Source organism: Glycine max, chromosome 14, assembly GCF_000004515.6.
Source record: "Glycine max cultivar Williams 82 chromosome 14, Glycine_max_v4.0, whole genome shotgun sequence".
Lineage (NCBI taxonomy): Eukaryota > Viridiplantae > Streptophyta > Magnoliopsida > Fabales > Fabaceae > Glycine > Glycine max.
Genome location: NC_038250.2, coordinates 5,491,066 through 5,515,521, shown reverse-complemented (window position 1 = coordinate 5,515,521; position 24,456 = coordinate 5,491,066). Strand labels below are relative to the sequence as shown.

The window sequence follows — 24,456 nt, the reverse complement described above, 5'->3', positions numbered from 1 at the left end:
TCCAAAAGATACCCTCTCAACAGTACAACATTCCCTTATAACAGAGTACACACACCCTCCATAACAAACTTCCACTAACAGACTCTATAATTCCCTGACTACCCCCATCCTTCTAGAATACCTTACTTGTTGGTTTTGGGCCTACGGTGATAAACTTTGAAGGGCTTATCCCATCTAGAAACATGATTCCTAACATTGTCCCTATTGAACATAGTTTCCCTTTATTAAACAGAACTAGATGCAGGATTTAAGTGGGTTTTTTTTCTTCTTATAATCAACCCTTGATAATAATCAATGCCATTGCCATCCATTTTCTGATTATTATTATCTATGTCAACTTTTGTTCACAATGAATAGGACCAAAACGAAGAGCATTGACAAGTGAATAAAAGATCGTATCAACGTGGTATGTAGTTTTAACTAACGTTTGTCCTTGCTGTATCAATAGTTTTTTCCTTAGACCATATGACAATAGGACAAATTGAAATGCATTCGTAAATTACAGAATATCTGTTAGGCCCTAGGCCTAGCCTCAACAAAAGACAAAGGGTAGGATTTGGATGGCAGTTTTTCATGTGGATACATGGACCTAACGTGAAACATTTTGTTGCATCCATTATAGTATAAGTTTTGACTTGTTAGATCAGCTAACACTTTAAAACGTACTAGTAATAATACTTGGTAGAAAAATAAACCCCTAACTAAGATTTTTAGAATCCAGTGTAAAAGTCCTTGTTCCCCATTTGACAAACAAAAATTTTCTGCAAAGTCGTGTAAAAAAGGAAAATTAAAAGATACAGAGTGGAACATTTAGAAGAATACATAAATGAAAAATGAGGATCATGGACCAATCATTTTATATTGTGAACAACTACTTTATTAATTTGAAGAGCCCCAACACAACAAAGCATATGGCATGCTTCTAGAGCCCTGCTTGTTAGTTAAGGTTGTGTTTCACTAGTCACCATAACATACCATGTGAAGTCATCTATAGTTATAAAATCCTCCATGACATAAACCCAATGTTGATAATTAATGCTCCATCTCAGAAAAAGAGGTTAACGGATCCTTGTCCATTATCCGTTTTCTGGTTCGGGGTAGGTACAATTAACCTGCTGTGAACAATCATTCGTAAGTGAGACATGCTTCCTTACATTAACTTTTCGGTGTTTGTATAGTTTTGGAAGAGAGTGGAATATGCAGCCATCGAGAAAATCTTGAGATTAGAAGTTTAAAAAAAATCTACATTTGGAGTGGATGTAAAGTAACTAAGAAAACACTTACTTATAAGAGAATTTTATAGTTTTTCAGTGTTTTGTGGTAAGCAAGGTCTGTGAGAATTGTGAACCGGGGCCGTTATTGGCTCAACTTCATTTATTGATGATCATAGCTAATTAATGACTAATAAGAACATTGAGAACCAGAGAAATGATTTCATGGCAACAATTTCTGACCTCTAAGCTTCAATGTCTGCCACAAACTTTGAAACACAATGAAAAGGTTCTTTTGAATGTTAAATATTAACAATCACGATTAAGAGGTAAAACACAAGACAATGACGCTGTTGCATTAGGAAGATTTTGCTTGATGCCTCCAAGTCCATTATTGCAGTACTGCAGAAACCAACAAAATTTCCCATTCTTGGAAAAGTAATGTGCAATTTTTAATTGGTTCAAAGATTAATCAGCCTTTGGAATCCAGCGCCGCTCCCGAGTTTAACGTTGTTCTATTCATTGATTCATGTGACAGTTGATAAGCAACTTGAGTAAGATAAAGGCTTTTAACAATTTCTCAATTGGAGTTTCCCTTTGGTCCAATCATTCAGCTAAGATACTATGATAAGGGATGGAGTTTCTCTTTATTAAAAATGATGTAGCAGTCCTAGGAACATGCACCAAATAAGAAACCTTTGTTTCTCTTTCTTGTATATTGTGATTTGTGGCATGTAATATATTCATAAAACAATGATAAATGTCATGAACTTTAGTGCTTTGGCGAGGAAAACTAAGGGGAAACAATTCAGAAGTTTCAACGTTTAGTTTGGACATGGTATTGGAAACACAATTTCTCCAGAAACTAAGCAACAGTTGAAGGAGACAGAATGAGTGGATAAACCAGTGTAGTTCAACGGAACTATCCCAAAATAAGCGTAGGTTATAACACGTTCAATTTAATTTTTAAGTATGTCAGCCAAAAGAAAAAATTGTGAGTATAATCCAAGCTTGTCTAATCGAAATTGTAAATATGAACATGCCTGCATTAACTGCCTTGTGATATTTAAATTGTCATAAGCTCTGGATTTTCATAATCTTATTCTTTGGTTAGATGCTATGCAATTTAGTATTATGAATTTATGATGATTGATCATAAAAAGAAGAAACTTACACAAGATGGTTAGGTAAAAATATAAGAGTTTTAACTTTCTTTCAATGTATATATTTTACACTATCAAGTGAAAAAAAATTGAAAATAATTTGAGAGTAAATGTTCCTTGTTCCCCATTACAAGAACAAAGTTTCTGCATATCATGTAATTCCCACTATTCTTTTATGCATGGCTCAAGAAAGCAGGGCAAAGTACAGTATCTTACTGGCAGAGAAACAATTAATAATTGATTGCATGTGTTGCAACATGCTATTAAGGAACATCTTGCCTTATTTTCAGAGATGATTTCACATAGAAAGTTGAACAAGAAGCCTATGAGAAAGATAACAATTTCGTGCTATCAAATTTTCTTCAACATGCAGAGTGGAGAAGGAGTCATTAGACTAATGTTCAAAAGATATGATCATATTTCGTGGGATTCGGTTTTGGTTGCTGCAGACAAAAATTAGGCAATAATAAAAATAGCAATTTCGTGCTATTATTTTTCTCAATGCAATTAACTTGGCCAGTAACATGACAAGGAGCATTGGATTAAGATCAAATGCTTTGACACTTAAAACTCGTGGGATTCGGTTTTGGTTGAATGACACATTACTATGTGTAGTGTAGGTCTTGTCCAAGAATTTAGGAAAGTTAGTGGACTTTTAAGTTTAAGTAGTTTGTCTGAATACTATGACACTTAAAACTCGTGGCCCTCTTATATACTTTTTTATTTGTTTTTAACCCACTAATGTGGGATTGGTTCTCCTGTTCAATGAATTAGACAGTGCATAGTCAAAGGAAGATCACAAATTCTGGTATATCTTTCTATGTTTGATATTGTTTTCTTCCCTTAGAAACTGATTTTCACCCGGATGGTCAAATGCTCACAAACTTCGAAATATCCTTTATACTACCTTCGTCGTTAAAATTAAGATTCTTTTTCAATTTATTCTTTTTTATAATATTATTTTTAAATTATCTTTTACATTAATTATTTTTTACCCAAATATCCTTAGTTACCTTATAATAAATATTATGTATTAAAAAGATATATGCATTATTTGTCTTATAAGGATTGGATAAAAAGACAAACATATATTAATTAATTAGGTGAGAAAGTAATTAAGTAAAAAAAGGGAAATTATAAGTCCCAATAAATTTAAGAATAATTTTAGCAAAATAATATCAATTATTAACAAATATAATGTTACTAATCATATTAATCAATTTTTTTTAAGAATATGATGTAGTTAAAAGAGTTTTATATTTAGGGATACAAAGTAGGAATAGATATTTCTTTCTTCCTTAAAAAGCTTTTTTTACTCATGCTATGATAATGAGTCATTTCCTTTAAACATTTATGTGCAAGGAAGTAAGGAACCATCCAGTAAGGAGGCAATCATTAGTTTGTTCTTTTAAGATCAATTGAAAATGTCAGGTGAAAAAAAAAAGTGTCGGTCATCCTTTCAGTACAATTGTCGCTTCAGCCAATTCATGGATTTTGTACGTACCCAAAGTCTAATATGATGTTTGTATATTCTTTTTTGTAATTCTTAAGAAATATTTCAAACCAAAAAAATAACCACCGTTGCTTTAGAATCCTGCATAAAACAGTGAAAACTGTTTTCCATGATTGATCAACCCCATATAGTGAAACCTGGCATGCTTTTAGGAAGCTGCTCATTGTTTTCTGGTTGTGTTTTACCAAAATTTTGTCAAAAGGATGAGACAGTTACCACTATGCACTGCTCCCTGATGCGAACCTGGTGATGAATACGCATCATAACAAGTCTTAAAAAAATAGGAGAATGCTTATTGTCTTCCCTTTCTGGTTCATTGTAGGAAGGCTAAGACTTAGCTATCAATTTCATTACTTGTAACCTTTGGCCTTTGTGTAATAGAAGTAGAATCTGAAGCAAGCAAACAACAAAATCTTATGTTGGGATTGCAAGGAAAATTAAAATTTGAGTGGACAAGAAGTAAGAGGAAAGAATATCATTATTTATTGTTATTTGGAAAAAAAATTCAAAGTGATTGATAACAAAGATTATCAAATTCTAAATTATTGTCTTCATTTTTGTGGGGACGTGAAACTAGAGGGTCTTCTCCATGTAACATCATTTATTGAATGTAGGCTAAGACTGAGTAACAAGATACCAACTACCAAGGATTCAATGAAACATTATTTCATGACACTTTAAATTCTACTAGCTACTATAGAAACGTTAAAACTATGCTTATTTTTCGGCCAAGATTTCAATTTAGTTAGGTTGGAAGGTTTCTTAACTATAAAAGAAATCGATGTCAAGATATCAATGTTCTTGTATAGTTCCAACAAGGCGACACAAAATCTATTCTAATAGTAATCATAATCAATCATTAGATGATGGAATCAGACAAAAACCAGAAACCCATCCCTTAGATATGTAGTAGTATGTGTTCAAATCCCCTGAAATTATTGTTAATTTAGTCCTTAAAGATTTGCTCAGTTAATTACAGAGGAAAATATTTTGGAAACCATGACTTTCTCTCACCTTAACATCTACACACAAATTGATCGCACAACCTTGCCACGTAGCTCTTGTTAACATTTCATAAACATACAAAATGAAGGAATTTGTTCCGTCGTGATATTCCACTCAAAATAGGAATAATATATAAGAGTGTCTACTTAATTCAAAGCTACAAATAGGTTAATTGCTTAATATCAAAGATATTGAAAATATTTGTGTGCTTACTTAATTCATGGCTACAAATAGACTAATTGCCTAATATAAAAGATATTGAAAATATTTATAAGAATATTTACAGATTCTATTAAACCCCCGCAATTGAAATGGGAGGTTCTTGTACGCTGAAATTGACTCGAAAATCATCCAAAAGTATGCGCAGAAGCCTTTTAGTGAAAATGTCAACAATTTGATAGAGAGAAGGTGTTGGTGGATCAAGTGGCCTCGGAATAATTAAGAAGGGGAAGTTGAATTAATTATTACCGAACCTTTACTAATTAAAAATCTACCCTTCTTAGGCTTTTACTATGTTGTTAAGAAAATAAAGAATAGAAATAAAAACTTAACCAAAAGTAAAAGCGATAATTAAAATGCATAGCGGAAATTAAAGAGTGTAGGGAAGAAGAAGACAAACACAAGAGTTTTATACTGGTTCGGCAACAATCTGTGCCTATATCTAGTCCCCAAGCGACCTGTGGTTTTTAAGATTTCTTTTCAACCTTGTAAAGTCCTTTACAAGTAAAGATCCACAAGGGATGTACCCTCCCTTGTTCTCTTTCAACAACCTAGGGGATGTACCCTCCACTGGAACTGATCCACAAGAGATGTACTTTCTCTTGTTCTCAGTCACAACAACCCAAGTAGATGTACCCTCTACTTGTATCATAAAGGATGTACCCTCCAATGTGTTAAGACAAAGTTCTCAGGCGGTTAGTCCTTCGAAACTTTGTGAAGGGGGAAACAAAAGAATTCTCAGACAGTTATTCCTTTGAAATCTTTTGTTTATGGGAAAGGGAACAATCAAAAGAATTCTCAGACTGTGTCGTTTTGAATTCTTTGACAAGGGAGAAGGGAGACACAAAAGAATTCAGACGGTTAGTCCTTCGTTCTTTTGGAAAAGGGAGAAGAGAGACATAAAAAGAATTCAGGCGGTTAGTCCTTGGCGAATTCTTTTTGGCCAAGGGAGAAGGGAATGAAAAAGATGAATAGCACACTTTTGTTTTCAAGGTTTGAAAAACCAGAAAACTTTTGAAAGCTTTTTGCAAAGGAAGAAGAAGAAGAAGAAGTTCAAAGAGATTTAAAGGTTGTAAAAGAATATGTGGAAAAGTTGTTTGTAAAGGTTGTAAGTATTGTAATGAATATTTTTTAAAAAGCAAGTCAAGGTCTTGCATTTATAGACTCTTCAAGTCTGGTCAAAAAAATCATTAGAAGAGTTATAACCTTTAGAAAAAATTGAAACTCATTGGAAGAGTTACATCTTTTGATTTTTGTTCAAAACTTGTCATTGGTAATCGATTACCAAATCCTTGTAATCGATTACACAAAGCATTTTTGTGAAAGGATGTGACTCTTCACAGTTGAATTTGAATTTCAACGTTCAAACACACTGGTAATCGATTAACAATATCTTGAAATCGATTACACCATTTTGAAATTAATTGGAACGTTGTAAATTCAGTTGAAAGCTTTTGAAAACAAACTTTGCCACTGGTAATCGATTACCAGAGAGTAAAAACTCTGGTAACTTAGAAAATTTTGAGAAAACTCTTTTGAAAAAAAAACCGTGCTATGTTTGTTTTTTGAAAAATCTTTTCAATACTTCCCTTGTGAAGTCTTCTTGATTTCTTCTCTTGGAACTTGAATTCATCTTTTCTTGAATCTTGAAATCAAACTTATCTTGATTCTTGAATTGTTGACTCAATCTTGAAATCATTCTCTTGGGCTTTTTGTCATCATCTTTTGTTATCATCAAAACATCTTGAATTAACTTGATTCATCATCATGAAGCTTGCTTCTACAGAAGGAACATGAAGGACACGAACTTGTCCACAAGCATCTTTCTCACGTACAAAATTTATATTCATCTCAATGTGTTTAGTGCACTGATGTTGAACGGGGTTATCAAAGAGATATATCGCACTCACACCGTCACAGTACACCAATGTAGCCTTGTGAATCAGGCAATGAAGTTCCAGAAGCAAATTACAAATCCAACAAGACTTAAAAATGACATTTGCTACCCTTTTATACTTGGCTTCGGCACTTCACTGAGACAAAGTGGGTTGTCATTTAGAGGACCAGGAGATCAAATTATCTTCGAAAAAACTCAATAACCAAAAGTGGACCGTTCAGTATCGGGACATCCACCCCAATCAGCACTGGTGTATGAAATAAGACCAAAAATTGATGATTTGTACAAATGTAAGCCAAACTCTAGGGTGTCTTGTACATAACGCAGAATTCATTTAAGGGCATTCATATGTTCAGTCTTTGGATCATGCATGTGTAAACATACTTGTTGTACAACATATGATATATTGGGTCTCATAAAAGCAAGGTACTACGATGCTCTTACTAAACTGCGATAATGAGTTGGATCCTCATATAGAGTAGGTTTACAAGAGGTCATGTCGGCTCTATCTATGATTTCCTCAGCATATTTTCGTTGGGAAAGAAATAAATCACCTGAATGTCTAGTTACTACAATACCCAAAAAATAGTTGAGAGGACCCAAATCTTTCATAGCAAATTCTGAAGCAAGAAGTGACATAATAGACTTATGAAGATCATCAGAAGAAGAAGTAAGGAAGATATCATCAACATATAAAAGAATGTATGTCATGTCATTACCCTTGCGATAGATAAATAATGAATTATCAGATTTGCTATGATAGAAACCAATGGTTGATACAAAATCAGCAAATCGTTAATACCAGACACGAGGGGCCTGTTTCAGATCATAAAGAGATTTTTATAAGAGACACACATAATTTGGATGAATAAGATCCTTGAATCCCATAGACTGATGCATATAAATGGTCTCATGTAGCTAACCATGCATAAATGCATTTTGGACATCCAACTGATGAATGGGCCATAATTTAGATAGAGCAATGTTAAGAACAAATCGAATTGTTGTTGGTTTCACCATAGGACTAAAGGTTTCATCACAGTCTACTCCAGCCTTCTAAGACCTGCAATCACCAACAGGACAGGCCTTATGCCGCTCAAAAGAACCATCAGGTTTCTTTTGATGCCGAAAAATCCATATAGAAAGAATAATATTAACATCAGAAGGTTGTGGTACTAAATCCCACGTCTTATTTTTAATAAGAGCATCGTATTCATCTTGCATAGCAGATTTCCAATTCTAGTCGAACAAGGCCAGTTTTGGGTTTTTAGGAATAGGAGATGGTGTAAGTCGGGTAACTGAAGCGGTCAGATTAAATTGAGGTTTTTGTTTAAAAATACCATGCATGCTTTTAGTTTCCATGGTCCTTATGGGTGTTGGTATGGTTTGGGCATGTCGTTGGTTGTGTGTTGGCAAGTCGGTTTGGTGTTGGGGAGAGGTGGGTTGCAGTTCTGGTGAAATACGGGTAGTTGGGCCACTGTTTGGGGTGGTAGCTTGGTCTTGAGCTAGGGGAATTGGGGTGGGACGTGGGTTCGCTTGGGAATTATCTGTAGTAGGCAAAGTTGGTTGTGGTGGTTGCATGATTTGATTTTTCCAATTATGTATTAAAATAGAATTTAATTCATCATTCAAAAAATCATATGCAGTAGAAGATGGTGTATGCAGCTTAGCAAACAGAAATTGGGACTCAAAAAATGACATGCCTTGAAATGATTATTTTTTGGCTTGATAAGTCGTAACATTTATATCCTCTTTGATTAGATGGATACCCCAAAAATACGCATAGGGTAGACCACAATTCTTTTTCTGCATCGATTCCAAACGACTTCTTTTCCTTGCTTTTTTCTGGCGGAATGATATGATGAATGCCCTTGTGAGATCGGGTATGAATTTTGAAAATTTCAGCCCATGTTCCATATTTAACGTTTTCCATTTCAAGAATGATAAAGATATGATTCTTGATATTGGATACGGCAAAAGTCGAATGGAAAAATTTTTTTGAGTTAGACATGACTGACAAGAAGCAAAGAGAAGGAAGGAGAGGATTGACGATTTGGTTAGTAGATGAAGACATGAAAATTCCCTAGGTCTCGTGATACCATAAAGGAATTTGTTTCGTGGTGATATTCCATTCAAAACAAGAATAATATACAACACTTTCTACTTAATTCAAGGCCCCAAATAGACTAATTGCCTAATATAAAAGATATAAAAAATATTTATAAGAATATTTACCGATGTTATCACAAAATACTTTAAAATGGGATAACAATTTATATATTAATCAACACATGTCTAATAATATAAAATTACCTCCCAAGTTCGTAAAAATAAATTGTTTGCCTTTGACAATTTTCGTGTCTATAAGATCAACACGTCAACAACTTTATTTTGCACGGTATAATTATGATTGCTAGCAGTTATTTAATTCTTAGAAGTAGAGAATCATAATTCTTGACGTGGAAAAAAAAGTTATACTCAAATACAAAATTGAATTATGCAATAATTCCCCGTGATACCAAGTTGAGGTCTGATCTTCTTTTCAATTTGGCTAGATGAGAGAGATTCATGTGGTAGATGAGCGAAATATGAAACGTTTTGCATGTTGCAGTTGCATGCTTTAAAAGTTTGACCGAGTCAACACACAGCTAAGCAGCAAAATGCAAAAGCAAAGTAAAGATCATCATAGAGGCCACTAGAAAAAGAGTTCTAGAAAATATTTCCCCATTTCACGAACAAGTTTGCCTAGTGGTAACTTCATTATATAGTGGTTCTGTTTCACAGTGCTTGGAAAAAGGAAAGAAAAAGTGCAAGGCAAAATCGTCATTGTCAGTGTGCATATTCTTTCGTTGTCAATTGAAGTAGATCACCAAAGTCCAAAAATTGTATACGGGAAGGTTGAAAACAAGAACTAGAGCACAAAAAAAAAAATTTAAGAAAAAACAGTGATATAACTAGACCTATTTTTGTCACTTAGTGCCTTCATTTCATGCAAATGAGATGAGATAATGCGGTCAAAGTTGAGGCAAGTTAATGATTCCCACCGACATATGATCATGCTCTAATTATATATATATATATATATATATATATATATATATATATATATATATATATATATATAATATTAGAGATGTGAAGAAATTGAATTAGGAATCCAGAGAAAATCACATTTGACAACTATATATTATAGAGTTAAAATTCAGAGAAGCATATCGCCAGGTAAAAGTTAATTGTAATTACATCATAGCTAGCTCCTCGATGTGAACCTTACCTCGTGATAGGAAACTTACGGCAGCAACAAAAGATCTAATATAAATAATCTTGAGTTTGAGGTTGGAGAGAAAATTGTATTAGTTTCAGTGGTATTATTTTAATTCGGATAGAACTGTCTAACCAAAAATATATGTAGTCTCTCGTGAAAACAAAGAATAAATAGTCTTCTGCTGAAGGATAAAGTAAGAGTTAAAAAGTAAAAGACATTTATATTATTTGTTTTATTCTATGCACTATGGGAACCTCTGACTGTAATTAATAGAACCTGTCTCATATCGATATATTTAATGATGAGCTAAACTAATATATACTTACTATAGAGTCTGCTTATCGTTAAAGTTAGTTTTTGAACTAGTTAATAAATTATAAAACATCATAAAAGAACATATTTATATAAATTTTATTTATTTTTATTTTATAAACAGAATGTTAATTGTAAACTTATCATTTTTTCAGAGGAATTTTTTAAAAAATAAGTGAAAATGGTATAATAATTAAAAAAAATAATATAAAATTAAAAAAAATCAAATAGTAATTAAAAACAATTAAAAATTAAAAAAAATTAAGATTATTTTTACTCTTTTTATTATGCTTTGTTTTAACCCAATAATAATAATAATGGTTTTCTAAAATTAAGAGGAGATAAAGGATGATTTTGTTAAAATGTATTAAAGGTTTAATTATATGAGTGTCTCATTTATTTATTTTTTTCATTAGATTTTTAAATACATTATAATGTAGTAAAATAAAATCATTTATTAAAATTCTTTAAATAAACTAGTAAACAAAATAAATAAATTATAAATTTCTTGAAAAGATTAATCTAACACAACCAATCTAATTGATGTTTATTTCAATTATTTATAAATTGAACTGATTTCATTGTGATTTGTGCATAATGTAATTATATATAACAAATGAATAATTATAAGCTCCTTACCAATTTTTATTTATTAAATAATTGAATTATTTTTTGAAAATATTTCGGACATTATATATATAATTTATTCTATTTATCAAATCTTGAGAATTTTTTTTTAAAAAATGCCCATAGTTAAGACTTATATTCTTATCAAATTTATGTAATTTAACTTTCTGTCTCAAGTATATATGTCTATCTCTCTCATTGTATACAAGAAGTAGGCGTGGTTTGTGAACATTTATAACTAGATGAATATATAGCCACAAAAAACTACACAACAACACATAAAAATTCAACATGAAAGAATCTATTCAATTGTTGGTCTAAATAGAAGAGATTTAGATCAGTTTAAAATATAATTTTGGGCTCGATCTTAAAAAAAACGCATTATAAAAGGTACTATTGAAAGAAATTTTCACTTCATGACTAAAAATAGTATCCTGAGAGATTCATTGAATAAAAGATACACTGATGAAAAAGAAAAAGAAGAATCACATAAATAACCATTTTCAAATTCTCCTTAATATATTGAAAAAGATGTCGTCACATTTCATTAGAAGGTTCTTTATTTTAAAATAACATCCGAAAACAACTTTAAACATATGAAGATCATTAAAATTAAATGAATTACAATGTTCTTTTCAGCCATTTATATAAAATATATTCCCCAACAATCATTCTAGATGAATGAATGATTATTGACCAAGTCACTTTCGAATGGGGACGATTATGACCAATACAAACAAAGACAACCCTTGTAAACAATTGCAAAGGCAAAATCAAACTCTCTACAATGCTAATGCTAATGCTAATACTAATTAACAAACGCTGGTTCTAGAAGGATGAAATAAAAATGAAATAATATATAGGCAAGCATTCGGGAAGCAAATTTTGTCTCTATAGTCCTATAGTCCTATAAGCTATTATTTTACTCTTAAACCACTTGACCAAGTAAGGTTTTGGTGACTCAGATAAGACCTAAAGCGTGGATCGGGTTTAGTTTTTTTTCTTTGGGGTACATTGTTTCTAGGGTAGTTTTGGTGCCAAAGTAGGTACGCAGGCAGAAATCTCTTTTAGTTTACGACACGTTTTTAAGTAATTAATGAGACAAATTATACAGTAAACGACCCAAAAGACCAGGCCCACTAGGGTCACCCTAGTGATACCATATTACCATTCCCATGTGCTGCTCTCCACTTCATAGTTTATAACTTGGATTGTTGTTAAAATTTGCTCAAGAGTCATGACCTAATAGGAAAAAAGAAAAAGTTGATACTTTTACGGGGTAAGAAAAGAAAAAAGTTGAAATCTGCTCTTGAATGTTTTTTTGTCCTTTATCCAACTGAAAAATATAAATATCAGATGCAACTCTTGCTTGGGTCAGTTTCTAGAAATTGATGTTTAAGGTAATTTTTTTGTATATAGTTCAAATTTAAAATAACATTAATTTTTATTTTATTTTCTAATTTTCGAAATACAAAATTATTAGTTAAATTTTAATAATTAAATAATCAAATAATTTCACTATAGAATTTTAATAAGAGCTTAATTTTCCTACATTAGTGTAATTTTTTAATACTAGTAATAATTTTTTTTTGTTTTTTTTTTCTAAAAATAAGATATCCTCATGCCGCTAAAACATGAAACTAATCTCTTAAGACATAAAAATAATTGAAATTGATTGATTTGATCTCTTCCAACAACAAGGTATTTTTTATCTGCACGCCTTAAACTAATATGACTTTTAAAATAATATAAAAAATCAATAATTTTATCATATGTAATAATTTTTAATAAAATGATAGTTTAAATTTATATTTTGATATATTCTTATAATAATTAAGTCTAATTTTTACCTCTCACGTTATATGAAGAACTAAAACCCAACTTTAAATATTTTTTATGATAAAAAAATGGACCCACACGGTGTTAATATGTATATATAAATTAATCGGAGGCTAATGATTGGATAAATATATACGCACCATTATCCTCACAATAAGTATGCGAAAATTTGAGGTTCCAATTTTCTTACAGTAATCAGCAATATATAGCTAGCATCCTGAAACAAGCATGAGTATACCCGTGGCATTTTAATTAAATGAGATTAACAAATAGAGCATAATAACTCCTAACTCAAACTCTTTTCCACTATCTTCATTTACTTATATCATGCATCTTGAAAGCACAAAAATCCGCTATCATAGCTAAGGCAAAACCAATGTTCCTGACAGAACCCATGATTCAAGCACCAATATATCAAGACCCTGAAAATTCCTCCACGCTGGCTTTATTCCAGTCTCTTGGAGGAAAATCAATAGGAAAAATTTGTAAGAAAATCGTATATTTCTGCTAGTGCATGCTAAAAGTTGTAGCTAAATTGAACTCCATCCACAGATGTAATTAAGTCATAGGATTAAAATTCATTGATTAGCTTACGATGAAGGATTCTGTCCCACACACCACGTGCGTACAATCTAAGAATATGAACTAGAGTCTCTACTCGCTACAAGAGCCATGCATACAAGACGCGTAGGGTCATTGCCCAACTTGCAAACAATCTGCTTGTAGTTAGTGTTTAAACCATCTCTAAGAACTGCCCACATGAAAATCTTGACCCTAGTTGCGTGGATATATACGTACTCCAAATCATTTTCCACACAAATTTTGGCTTATTATTAAAATGGAATATTTTACATTATATTCGTTTGTTTTCTTTCTAATTAAGTTTTTCGATTTTGATGCTACCTGGACCGGGCAGATTAGGCTCACTTTCTAATTGGTGATTCTTGAGAGGGAGCTAGTCCACACAAACAAACGAGGTGGGTGGTAGTATACTTGCAAGTTTGACATTAAGTTAAGAAACTATTTTCACATACTTATAAGATTTGTCTAGTGGTTAGAGAAGAATGAAATTAAAAAGAAAAAAAGAAATTGAGAATTCAAATTTTTTCAGTTAATATTTTTTTATCAAATTAATATTTGCAAGTCAATAAAAAATTGACAAGATAATAATATGAAAATGTTTAAGAATATATACCTACTGGAAAAAAAGATGTTTGGTATTTATCGGTTAAGGTGGTTGACCCTAAGGTATATGTGAGATGAATACTAACTAACTTGGTAATTGCTTACAATAGCATCCCGACATGAAATGTGAAGACTCATTATAGGTAGTTAAATATGAGTATTTCTAAATTAGAAATTTTAAATTGACCAATTTAATAATGACATTCTCGTTTGCATTATTTATATATTAATTTAATAAATAAGATTTATTAATCTTTATTTAATAATAATCATAACATATATATTTATCTATCAGAATTATTGACATCATATTTATAACAATTCTATGATAAAAAATAATTTAAATTAAAATAATAAAAAAATATTTCTCATTATCATAATTTAATTTCTATAACAAATCTTTAATTTTAATTAAGAATTTGTTAAATTAAGAATTTAATAAAATAATAAATATGATAATAACATAAACAATGACTTTGTACTAATGATAACATGATAAATTAGATTTTACACATTTATCCCAGACAATTATTAGATACTCCTTGCTCTAAGTGAGATCAATGGTCAAGGTTTCAACCGTCTCTTCACACAACTTGGTGTAACAAAACACAAATAACGTGGTGCATGGGGCACCTTGAGGAGACGTTACTTCTAAAATGTGAATTAATATTATCCTTGTATGTTGGCATAAGTTTGATAAGTGGCTCGAGATTGTGATATAAATTTTTATGGTCTCAAGGATAGGTCAGATCTAGACATTTTTATGTTGGATCTCAGTTTTCGGAGTATCTCAGGCAGAGTCCATTGCATTCGACTTGTTTTCAAAGATCAAATCCTTAGATAAGTCATACTCCTTTTAGACTTATATATATATATATATATATATATATATATATATATATATATATATATATATATATATATATATATATATCTTATTTTTATACTCAAATATAATTAAATTTAACTAATTTTTCTCCTATTTAATGATATTATTTCTAAAATATCATTCATTTAATTGCAATTATATTTTTAAGGAGTTGATTTTATTTATGATATCAAATTTCAATAAAATATATTTTTATGATAACTTTATTTTTTTACTTGTATTTAATAAAATTAAATGATTTCAATTAATTTTCTTAATCTACGTAAAAATAATTATTTTTGTTTATCTATAAGTCCAAAGGAAGTAGTTGACGAAGGTTGGTATCTATAAAATTATGTTGTGGTCATAGATAAACATGTGATATTAACATTTCTAATCTTGAAATCATTAAGGTTTTGTTCTATGTGAATAAATACTTATAATACGAGGAAAAATGAGAAAAAATATCATAAAATAATTTATTCGTAAATTAAAAATCAACTTTTGAAGAATATATCATAAAATAATTTCTACAAATTAGTTGTACTTATACATAAGATAATTATACCTTATGGAGAAACTTTTTTTTCTTATTTTATTTTCTTATAAGTATTTCTAAAGAAGTCTATTGAAAGAAATTCTAAGAATTAATCTTATGATTATAAAAGTATTCAATTAAGTTAAAGACAGAGAATGTTTTGCTCATATCATTGAAATAAACTTCTCCAAAAATATTTATAGGAGAAAAAAATAAAATAAGAAATTTTTTTTTTATAAATTAAAATTAACTTATGAACATAAGTTAAAAATCAACTTATGAAGAAATTAATATAAGATAACTTCTACAAATTAATTATACTTATACATAAGTTAATTATAACTTGTGAAAAAAATTAATTTTTTCTTATAAATGTTTCTAAATAAATTTATAAAAAAAAAACTGTAAGAACTAACTTTGAGACTATAAAAGTATCGGATTAAGTAAAAGACAGAAATATTCTGTTACTTATAAAAGAGTCATCTAGTCTATGATACCATATTACAATAGTATGAATAAAATATGGTTATATATCACTAAAAGATTTAATAATTGAAATATATCTCTTGTATGAATAATTGCACGTGCTAATGCCTATCACATAATTTGTTGAGTTAACATTGTCAAATTGCATATAATCTCAAAGCAATTCACATGGCGTATTTAATGATTAAAATAACCATCATGCATGGTCTGTTACAAAAACACAGCTTGCCTGAAAATTTAACCTAAATTTAAGCTATATATACTTAGAGAATTAACCCTTACAATTACAAAGATGACTTCATCACACTTACATTAAAAAATTAAAACAAAAAAAAAGCATAACTAATTTCACCATAAAATTGTTCCTCTCCCTCCTTCTCTATTAATTACTGTCCGTCATTGAATTAATCGAGCATGAATATAAAAAGTTTGAATATAGAATTTGAACATGATAAAATTTTCGTGCATAGTCGACGATATATGTGCATAAACTATTCAATTTGACAATAACTCAAATAATAAACAATCAAAATAACTCTAAAAAAATGAGAAGCATACACAAGAATTAATATAAACACCCAATTAAAATAATGATACCCAATATAGTAGAATGACTAATAGGAATGCACTTTAAAAAACTATGTGAAGAATTTCATATAATATTAATAAATTAAATAAAAGAATGCTAATGGTTAATCATAAGTAATTGTAACTTATTTGCAAATAATTAAAATAGATTCTAATCTGCATATGAGTGGCAATGGGAACGCAACAACGAAAAATGGATAAGATATATCGGAATGCCGACATGGAATAAAGGACTATAAGCCATTTTTTTTACCGAAACTTCACGATTACATGAGATTTAGGACAGTATGATATGCATTTAATGTGTACATACTAAATCTGAAAATTGAAATTGGAACAGTCCAAGAAAGTCAATGTTACACTCGTGCAAAATTCCTACCTGAGATATCTTTTCTACAATGTACAGCCCTTTTTATTTCGATACATAATTGTCTAAAATTTTAATTCCACGGGGTCCATGATTGATACCACATATATATAATGACCTGAAAACCAAAACTCCTACAACGGAAAAAAGGTTTCAAAACATTATTTGCGCTTTCAATTATCGATAGATACATACAATAATTCAAACTCAACCCCGTCACGATTTATGATAGTTACAATGGCAGTTTGAAAAGGAATCGTCCATTTCATGGAACAGGAAACGGATCCACTAAATTTTCTCAAGCAAAAACTATATACATTGAAATATTAATCATGAGATTCATTTGTTTGGATATTGAAATGTAAATTCAAGTGTTGATGAGAAATTACAGAGGCGTGCAGTGGTGTTTCCCATCACGGGCACGGTGTAACCCTTGGCCGTAATCAAAATGCCTACGCCCGAGCATGATATATATATATATATATATATGATCAAAACTCACACACATATATATATATAACAAAATTGATACGTGGCCACTTGTTTTGTTTGTTGCACATGCACATGACCTTATTTATAGGGTAGCTAATTAAAGCCCTCAATGGTGCTATGCCCGATCACGCTTTGTACAATAAACACGGCTTCTGATATGTCACTGTGGGTCACACACCCTTTCCTTGATAGAAGAAAGCCTCCACCAATGAGGCACAATTAGTATGGACCCCGAGTCCCACGTACGGTCACATCCACAAAATCATGCATGATCGATGCACCTTTCATTTTTGGATTATTATTATTATTATTTGACCAATGATAATCAGTATCTTAACCGTATTGGTTAAGAAATTTAAAATATAAATATTTTTATTAGAAGATAAAAAGTTGTATTGTTGATATTTTTTTAGGTTCTCATGATTTACATAATAAATATTTTCATCTTTTACTTTTTTCTTCTTCTTCATATTATTTACCCCAATGGATTCATTTCATGGAAAGAGTCAGTAGTTAGGCAAACTGTAGAACACTAAACACAAGCAATGCATATTCTCTCAGCTAGAGAAGAGGTGTACTGTATTCCTTGTGTTGTATGGATAGAATAGAAAGTATAATTAAAGATTCACAGATTCAGAATTTGCTTTGTGTGTGGTGGTGATTCGTGCACCGAATACACTCAAGGTTGCGAGTTAAGAGCTGACATAAGCAACAAAATCAACTAGCCTTAGGCGTTCCTTACCTACAAGAGTAGGTAAAAAGGAGTGACTATACTCTCGATTTGGTATTGGTCACCTCCTATCAACTTGGTGGTTATGGGGAATCAAGGCAACCAACTCTTTTTCTTTGTTTTAATAATAATAATAATAATAGCACTTCTGGTCTATCAATATTGGAATTGTCTAATTCTAGTCATGTTAATCGATTGGTCATAACCCTCTAAACATTGACTCTTGTAAAAATGTGAATGCTTTAAGCGTCTAAATGTAACACGCGACAATTGAAAAGAAAATATCAAAGTAAACATAATGGGATTTGAACCCCCTCCCTTAAGTTCTAATACAGCTCTTAATCACTTGACTAATGACATTGTTTGGTATAAGTATGAAACTTATAATATAAGTAACTTAAATGGTAACCAAAATTATACATATTTACTACTACTAAATAAAAAATATTTAATATGTAATTATATTATTAGTATTGTATACCATTAATCAATTAAAAATCACTCTTTTAGAAAACAATGTTAACCAAGCCCGTACAATATCGATTTTATAAAAAGATGATGTTAACCAAATATGAAAGGTTGGTATGGGTGGTTTTAAGTTTTTAATTTTTTATTTTTAAATATAATTTTTAAAATAAAATGTGTTTAGTAAAAATAAAGTTCAAATAATTTTTAAACACTTTTATTTTCAAAACTAAAAAAAATATTTTATGAATTTGGTTTAATTTTTAAAAATTATATATTTTTCACATTTGACAATAACAATTTTTGTCGTCACTCATGGATGCCGTTGATGTCACTATCACCATTATCATCAATACTATCTTCGTCATCACCATTACCACTAACACCATCATTGTCACTATCACTAATATTACTTTCGTCATCACTATCACAACCACCACTAATGTCTTCGCAACCATCACAATTTCTATTGTCGCTACCACCAGTGGCTATTACCACGACCACCACTTTCATTGTCATCACTACTATCATCGTCATAGACACCACCAACATTACCACCACTTGTCATTGTCACCACTGGTTTCTATCATCACTATTAACACCACCGATATTACAAGTATCACCACAACCTTTATCGTCATTGTCACTGCAAACATTATTGGAATCTTTACCATTATTGCTAATACCATTACCATTATCATTGTTGTCACCCTACGCAAAAATACTTTTAAACTAATTTTAATATAATATAAAACTTTCATTACAAGTTTATTTTGAAACTAATCATATTTTAACAACTGATTTTAAAATTATTTACAACTAAAACTAAAACTAAAACTAATTGTTATTTTTTAAAATTTTGAACTCATACCTAAAATTTACCCCAACACATGGCCTAACACATTGGTTTTATAAAAAAAATTGATATTAAATTATCACTAACAAATCGGTTTTCCTATGACCGATATCATCAATTTATTTTATTTACAAAAATGTAACTGTACATTTGTTAGCATTGGTCTTCTTAAAACTAATATTAAATTACTAACATTGAATTTATATTTTCTAGTAGTGAAATTACAACATCACCTCCAAATTATACATAAATCTCACCTTTATTTTAAAAGAAAAATTCTTACACTAACTTTCTTTGAAGTTTGAAAACATTAACTAATATCCCCTTATATGTTTGAAAATATTACATTAATATATCTTCAAATCTTACACTAACACCCCACAAAAGGAGATAAATATAATGGTTAAAAAGCATAAAACGTTCATATAATCATACGAAGTCTTAAGGAATATTAATATAATTTGTTCTATTTTTTTCTTTCAAAAAAATCTTATACAAAGTGACACTTGGGAATTTTTTTTTTATTCAAAGTAATTAATTTGTAAGTACGGTAAAGATTGAGATGTTTTTAATTCCAATAAAAAAAGAATTGAAATATTTTTGTTAATAATGTTATATGAGGAAGAAATAACTGCTAATAAATTAATTAAAGTATGAGACATGGTTTTCAATTAGAATTTCTTGTCACCTCATCACTAATATGATGTAGTCACAACATTTCATTTCATAAAACAGCCAAATGACACGGGCATAAATAACCTGTTATCCCAAAAAAGAGATATGAGGCAAGATTCCTAAATTCCACTGAGAAAATGGCAATCTCTTTTGGAGAAAAAAACATAGGCTTTTGTAACAGACAAGAGAGCTTTATCTATCCACAGTAGAAGTAAAAGTGGGTTCCAGATCACACAGGTAAAATTAGTGAACAGTAACATAAATAAACACTCTTGGTCCCCCACCTCCTAGAATCTCTTCTGCAATGGGCACTTGTAGCCTACAAAAGCAAAATGAAATTAAAATGCTCTTTTTCACCACCAAGGTTTCCCAATGACAAAAGTTTTTCACTCTCATAAAAAGTTTCATCCCCAATTTGATCCCTCTGTGAAACCTCTCCCACATGCTGACAAAGTTTCCACTCAGTCTCAGACTCTCACACACAATTTTACAGTTACCTCACTCACTCACTCACTCCCTCCATCCTTTCCTATCCATCATCATCCCTTATTTTCTCAATTTTTCTTTGTCCCTTTTTCCTACTAAAATGAACAAAAAGTATCAGTCTAAGATTTCCTGCATTCAATTCCCGTCTCTCCCTTTCACCACTGACGTGTGCCTTGGGAACCCACCTCACTATAATAATACTTTCCCCTAACCAACATTAAATAATATTATACTATTGGGTCAAGTTAAATAGTATTCTTATAACATTAATCAAAGAACTAAAAAAAAGATTTAATGTAAAAATTATAAAAAAAAACTTTAAAAAAATCATAAATGGATAATATAATTTTATGTATCTTAAAAAGATTTTTTTTTTAATTTCTAAATCAGTTTTGTTTAGACATTTGTTAACATTTTTCTATAACATTATGCAATAAAAAATCATTTTCCTATAAAAAAATGTAATATTTATTATTTTTAAAAAAAAACTAAAAGGTAGGGCTCTCAAGGCAAAGGAAGAACCAGGTGACACACACTGCCACACACGAGACCCCCTCATCTGCTACCCTTTTTTCCAATCTAACCCCTTATAAATACTACCCCTCACCCCCTCATGCTTTCCTCAGTGATTCAGTCTCTCAGTATATTAATTCACCACCCACAGTTTCTCACTTTTCCTTCTTAGTTCTTCCCTTTTCCTTTGTTTCTACCAAAACAGCAAATCAAAACAAACCCCTTTTGATTTGATCTCTCTCCATGGCTTCTTCTGTATCCACCACACCACCTTTGTACTTTGATGAGAAGTGGAAGCTGTCAAAGAAAGAAGGATCCACCAGAAGCAGGTCCTCAAGCACCCCTTTCATCAAGAATTCTTCCTCACAGAGAAGGTGTGCTTTTGCTAGCAAGTGTGCGAGGCTTGTAAAGGAGCAAAGGGCGCGTTTCTACATCATGAGGCGGTGTGTGACAATGCTCATATGCTGGCGTGACTACAGTGATTCGTGAAGAGAAGAAGAAGAAGAAGAAGAAGAAGAAAAAGGGTCGGTGAGGGTGACGCAAAAAAAGGGTAGACTAAAGTTCTCTCCTTTTGAGTCCCCTGCTTCTTCTTTTTCTTTCGATTTTAGATCAGATTCCTTTTGAGGGTTCCGCTTGAGATATACCTGTACATAAAAAAAAAATTTGTTTCTCTTTGGCTAGAAATTTTCAATTTTGTTTTCTCTTTTTTTTTTTTAAGGTTGTTCTGAGAAATCCCATCAATGGAGGGTAGTCATGTTTGGTGTTGTTAATTTTCCTGGCTGTCTGAGAAATGATAGAAGAAAATATGTTTAGAGTGGAGAAATTAATTGAAATATAGTTATAATATAATAGTATAGCTTAGAGACACAATTTCTGCTTAATTTTGCTTCTTGGTGCTGCTGCTTCTTTTTCTCTTTATTTTTCTTCGTACTTTTGGGGTCTCTTAAATGCAATTTCTCATCTTTTTAGGCTTTTTAGTTCAGTTTCCGTTTGTGGGTGTTGCTGCTTTTTGGGATTGAGGAAGAAGTGATGGGTGTTTTGTTTGTTTGAGATCTCAAATCTCTGAGATTCCATTCAAACCCTTGCAGCCGAGATGAGGTAAGCTAGCGTCTCTACTGTGTAGATCTAAACGTGCTTGCTTAGGCTGACGCAACATTGGGCTTTGTTTAATCTTTTTTTTTTTCTGCAATTCTTTTGATGACAATTAGACCATTCGAGTTAGTAAGAACTAATTAATCATAGTAAATTCATAGCATTAATTATCTTTTAATAATTTTTGTTTTTAATTTCCTTACATGTTGTCTTTATTGTTGTTTTAAGGAAAAACCGTTGTTGTCATTTTAATTATAAAATAACCTATAGCCGTGTAGGTAAGAGGTAGGAGTCGCGAGAGTTGAGACATCGATTTTTTTTTATTACAAATGTTAATGATTAATTTTTATTAGTAAAAAAATCAAATTCATAATTATTTTTTTCTTTTTAACTATCCACCCAATTTTCTTTGAGTTAAGACATCATTCATCTTTGAGTCGAGACATCACTGAAAGCCCAAAGGGGTAAGCAAGGAAACAAATATGATTGCCCTAAAATTTCATTTTGTGCTAAATTTCATTGTGGTCTAATGTTATTTTTATTTTGAATTTGAACGGTACTAAATTTTAATAAATTTTGTTGAAATATATGAAAGTGTAATTTGATCAAATATTTGTAAAAATAACATGATTCTAGAAGGGTAGGGAGGTTCGTTTGGCATCACTTGCAATGCCTTAGACGCCGGTTGCTGCTGATAGAGTTGTTTTGGCACGATTCTTAATGCAAATTTTCTTTATTTGCAACGTGAATGACGAAACTGTCCTATAACTGCAAGCTAGAGTTGAGTTCTTTGACCACTGCATGGACCACTTTGACCCTACCATCTTCCACAGGGGTATTTTTGGTGTTTTATTATCTTTCTTCGTCTTCATCCTTTGCCACAACGTGCGTTGCTTTTTCATTTTGAGGGTGAGGTAAGTGGTGGTGAGTGAATTTTGAATTGCCCTTGGGAATGAATCATTACTTTATTAGCTAATTAAGGTATTTTTATGTGAAAATAATGGCATTTTGTTTGGCGTCTAACTGTGAAAAACGTCTATATATGGTAAAGGCGTTGGGCAGTGAATAATTTAAGAGTTTGTTTGTTTCAGTAAAATTGTATACTATTTTAGTTTTATTATTATGGCTTCGGGAATTGCAGGCTGGCAGGCAGTGGCATGGATGATGAGTTGTTGACAATGGCATCACGAGAGAGCCAAACAGAGCCTCTCACGCAAAGACGTTATTGTATAGTACACGCATAAAATATTATATTAATACCTACTCTCTTTTAGGATTTTGTTTTTCAGATTTAATTTAATATATCAATCAAACAGATTTATATTGTTATTTTAATACCTACCAACAATGTTATAAAAATCGATCCACTCATCAATTCAGGCGAGATATTGAATCAGAGGTTCAACCAATGGCTCATTTATTAAGTCAGTATATATATTAAAAAATTAAAATATATATAATATATCTAATAAAATGTAATTAATTCATATTTTTATACTCCACCATTAAGTTTATTATCATAATCAAACTATAAATATTATATAATCATTTATTACTATAAATTAGTTTGTAGATATTATTATTAAATAACTAAAAAATATATATTTTTCAGGACAAAAATACAAAAATATCAAGTGATCATAAATAACTCTAATGAAGATGTATAAAACACTTAAATAATATCATGATCAATATGATAATTATTATTTATTATATATTGTTATCAAGATAAAAAAAATATTATAAGAACATATTATATATCATTCAATAATTAACATGTGTATAGAATCTAGAAGGTAAAAAAATCTTGACTATGTCAAATTGGACTAATTTTATCCAAGTCACCTGGTTTTATCAACCCACCCGAGTCAAACCTAATCAGATCAGGTTACTTGCATTTTTTGGTCTTACACCTTAATCCAGACAGCCTTGGACATCATGTCTCAATCCAACCGATCGGTCAGATTTTAATAACTATGACTACATATAAAAATAAATATATTTTAAAATAATAAGGTTCAATTAATTGATAAATGATCGAATTTCTTAAACATGTTAACAATG

General features: G+C 30.6%; 1 protein-coding gene across 1 annotated transcript; it reads left to right on the top strand.

The window, feature by feature from the left end:
* Positions 1-21,534: 21,534 nt before the first annotated feature.
* LOC100803152 (uncharacterized) lies at positions 21,535-22,181 on the top strand. Its single transcript, XM_003544164.5, has one exon. The coding sequence runs from the start codon at positions 21,544-21,546 to the stop codon at positions 21,787-21,789; it is 246 nt and encodes an 81-aa protein (XP_003544212.1). The 5' UTR covers positions 21,535-21,543; the 3' UTR covers positions 21,790-22,181.
* The last annotated feature ends 2,275 nt before the right edge of the window (positions 22,182-24,456 follow it).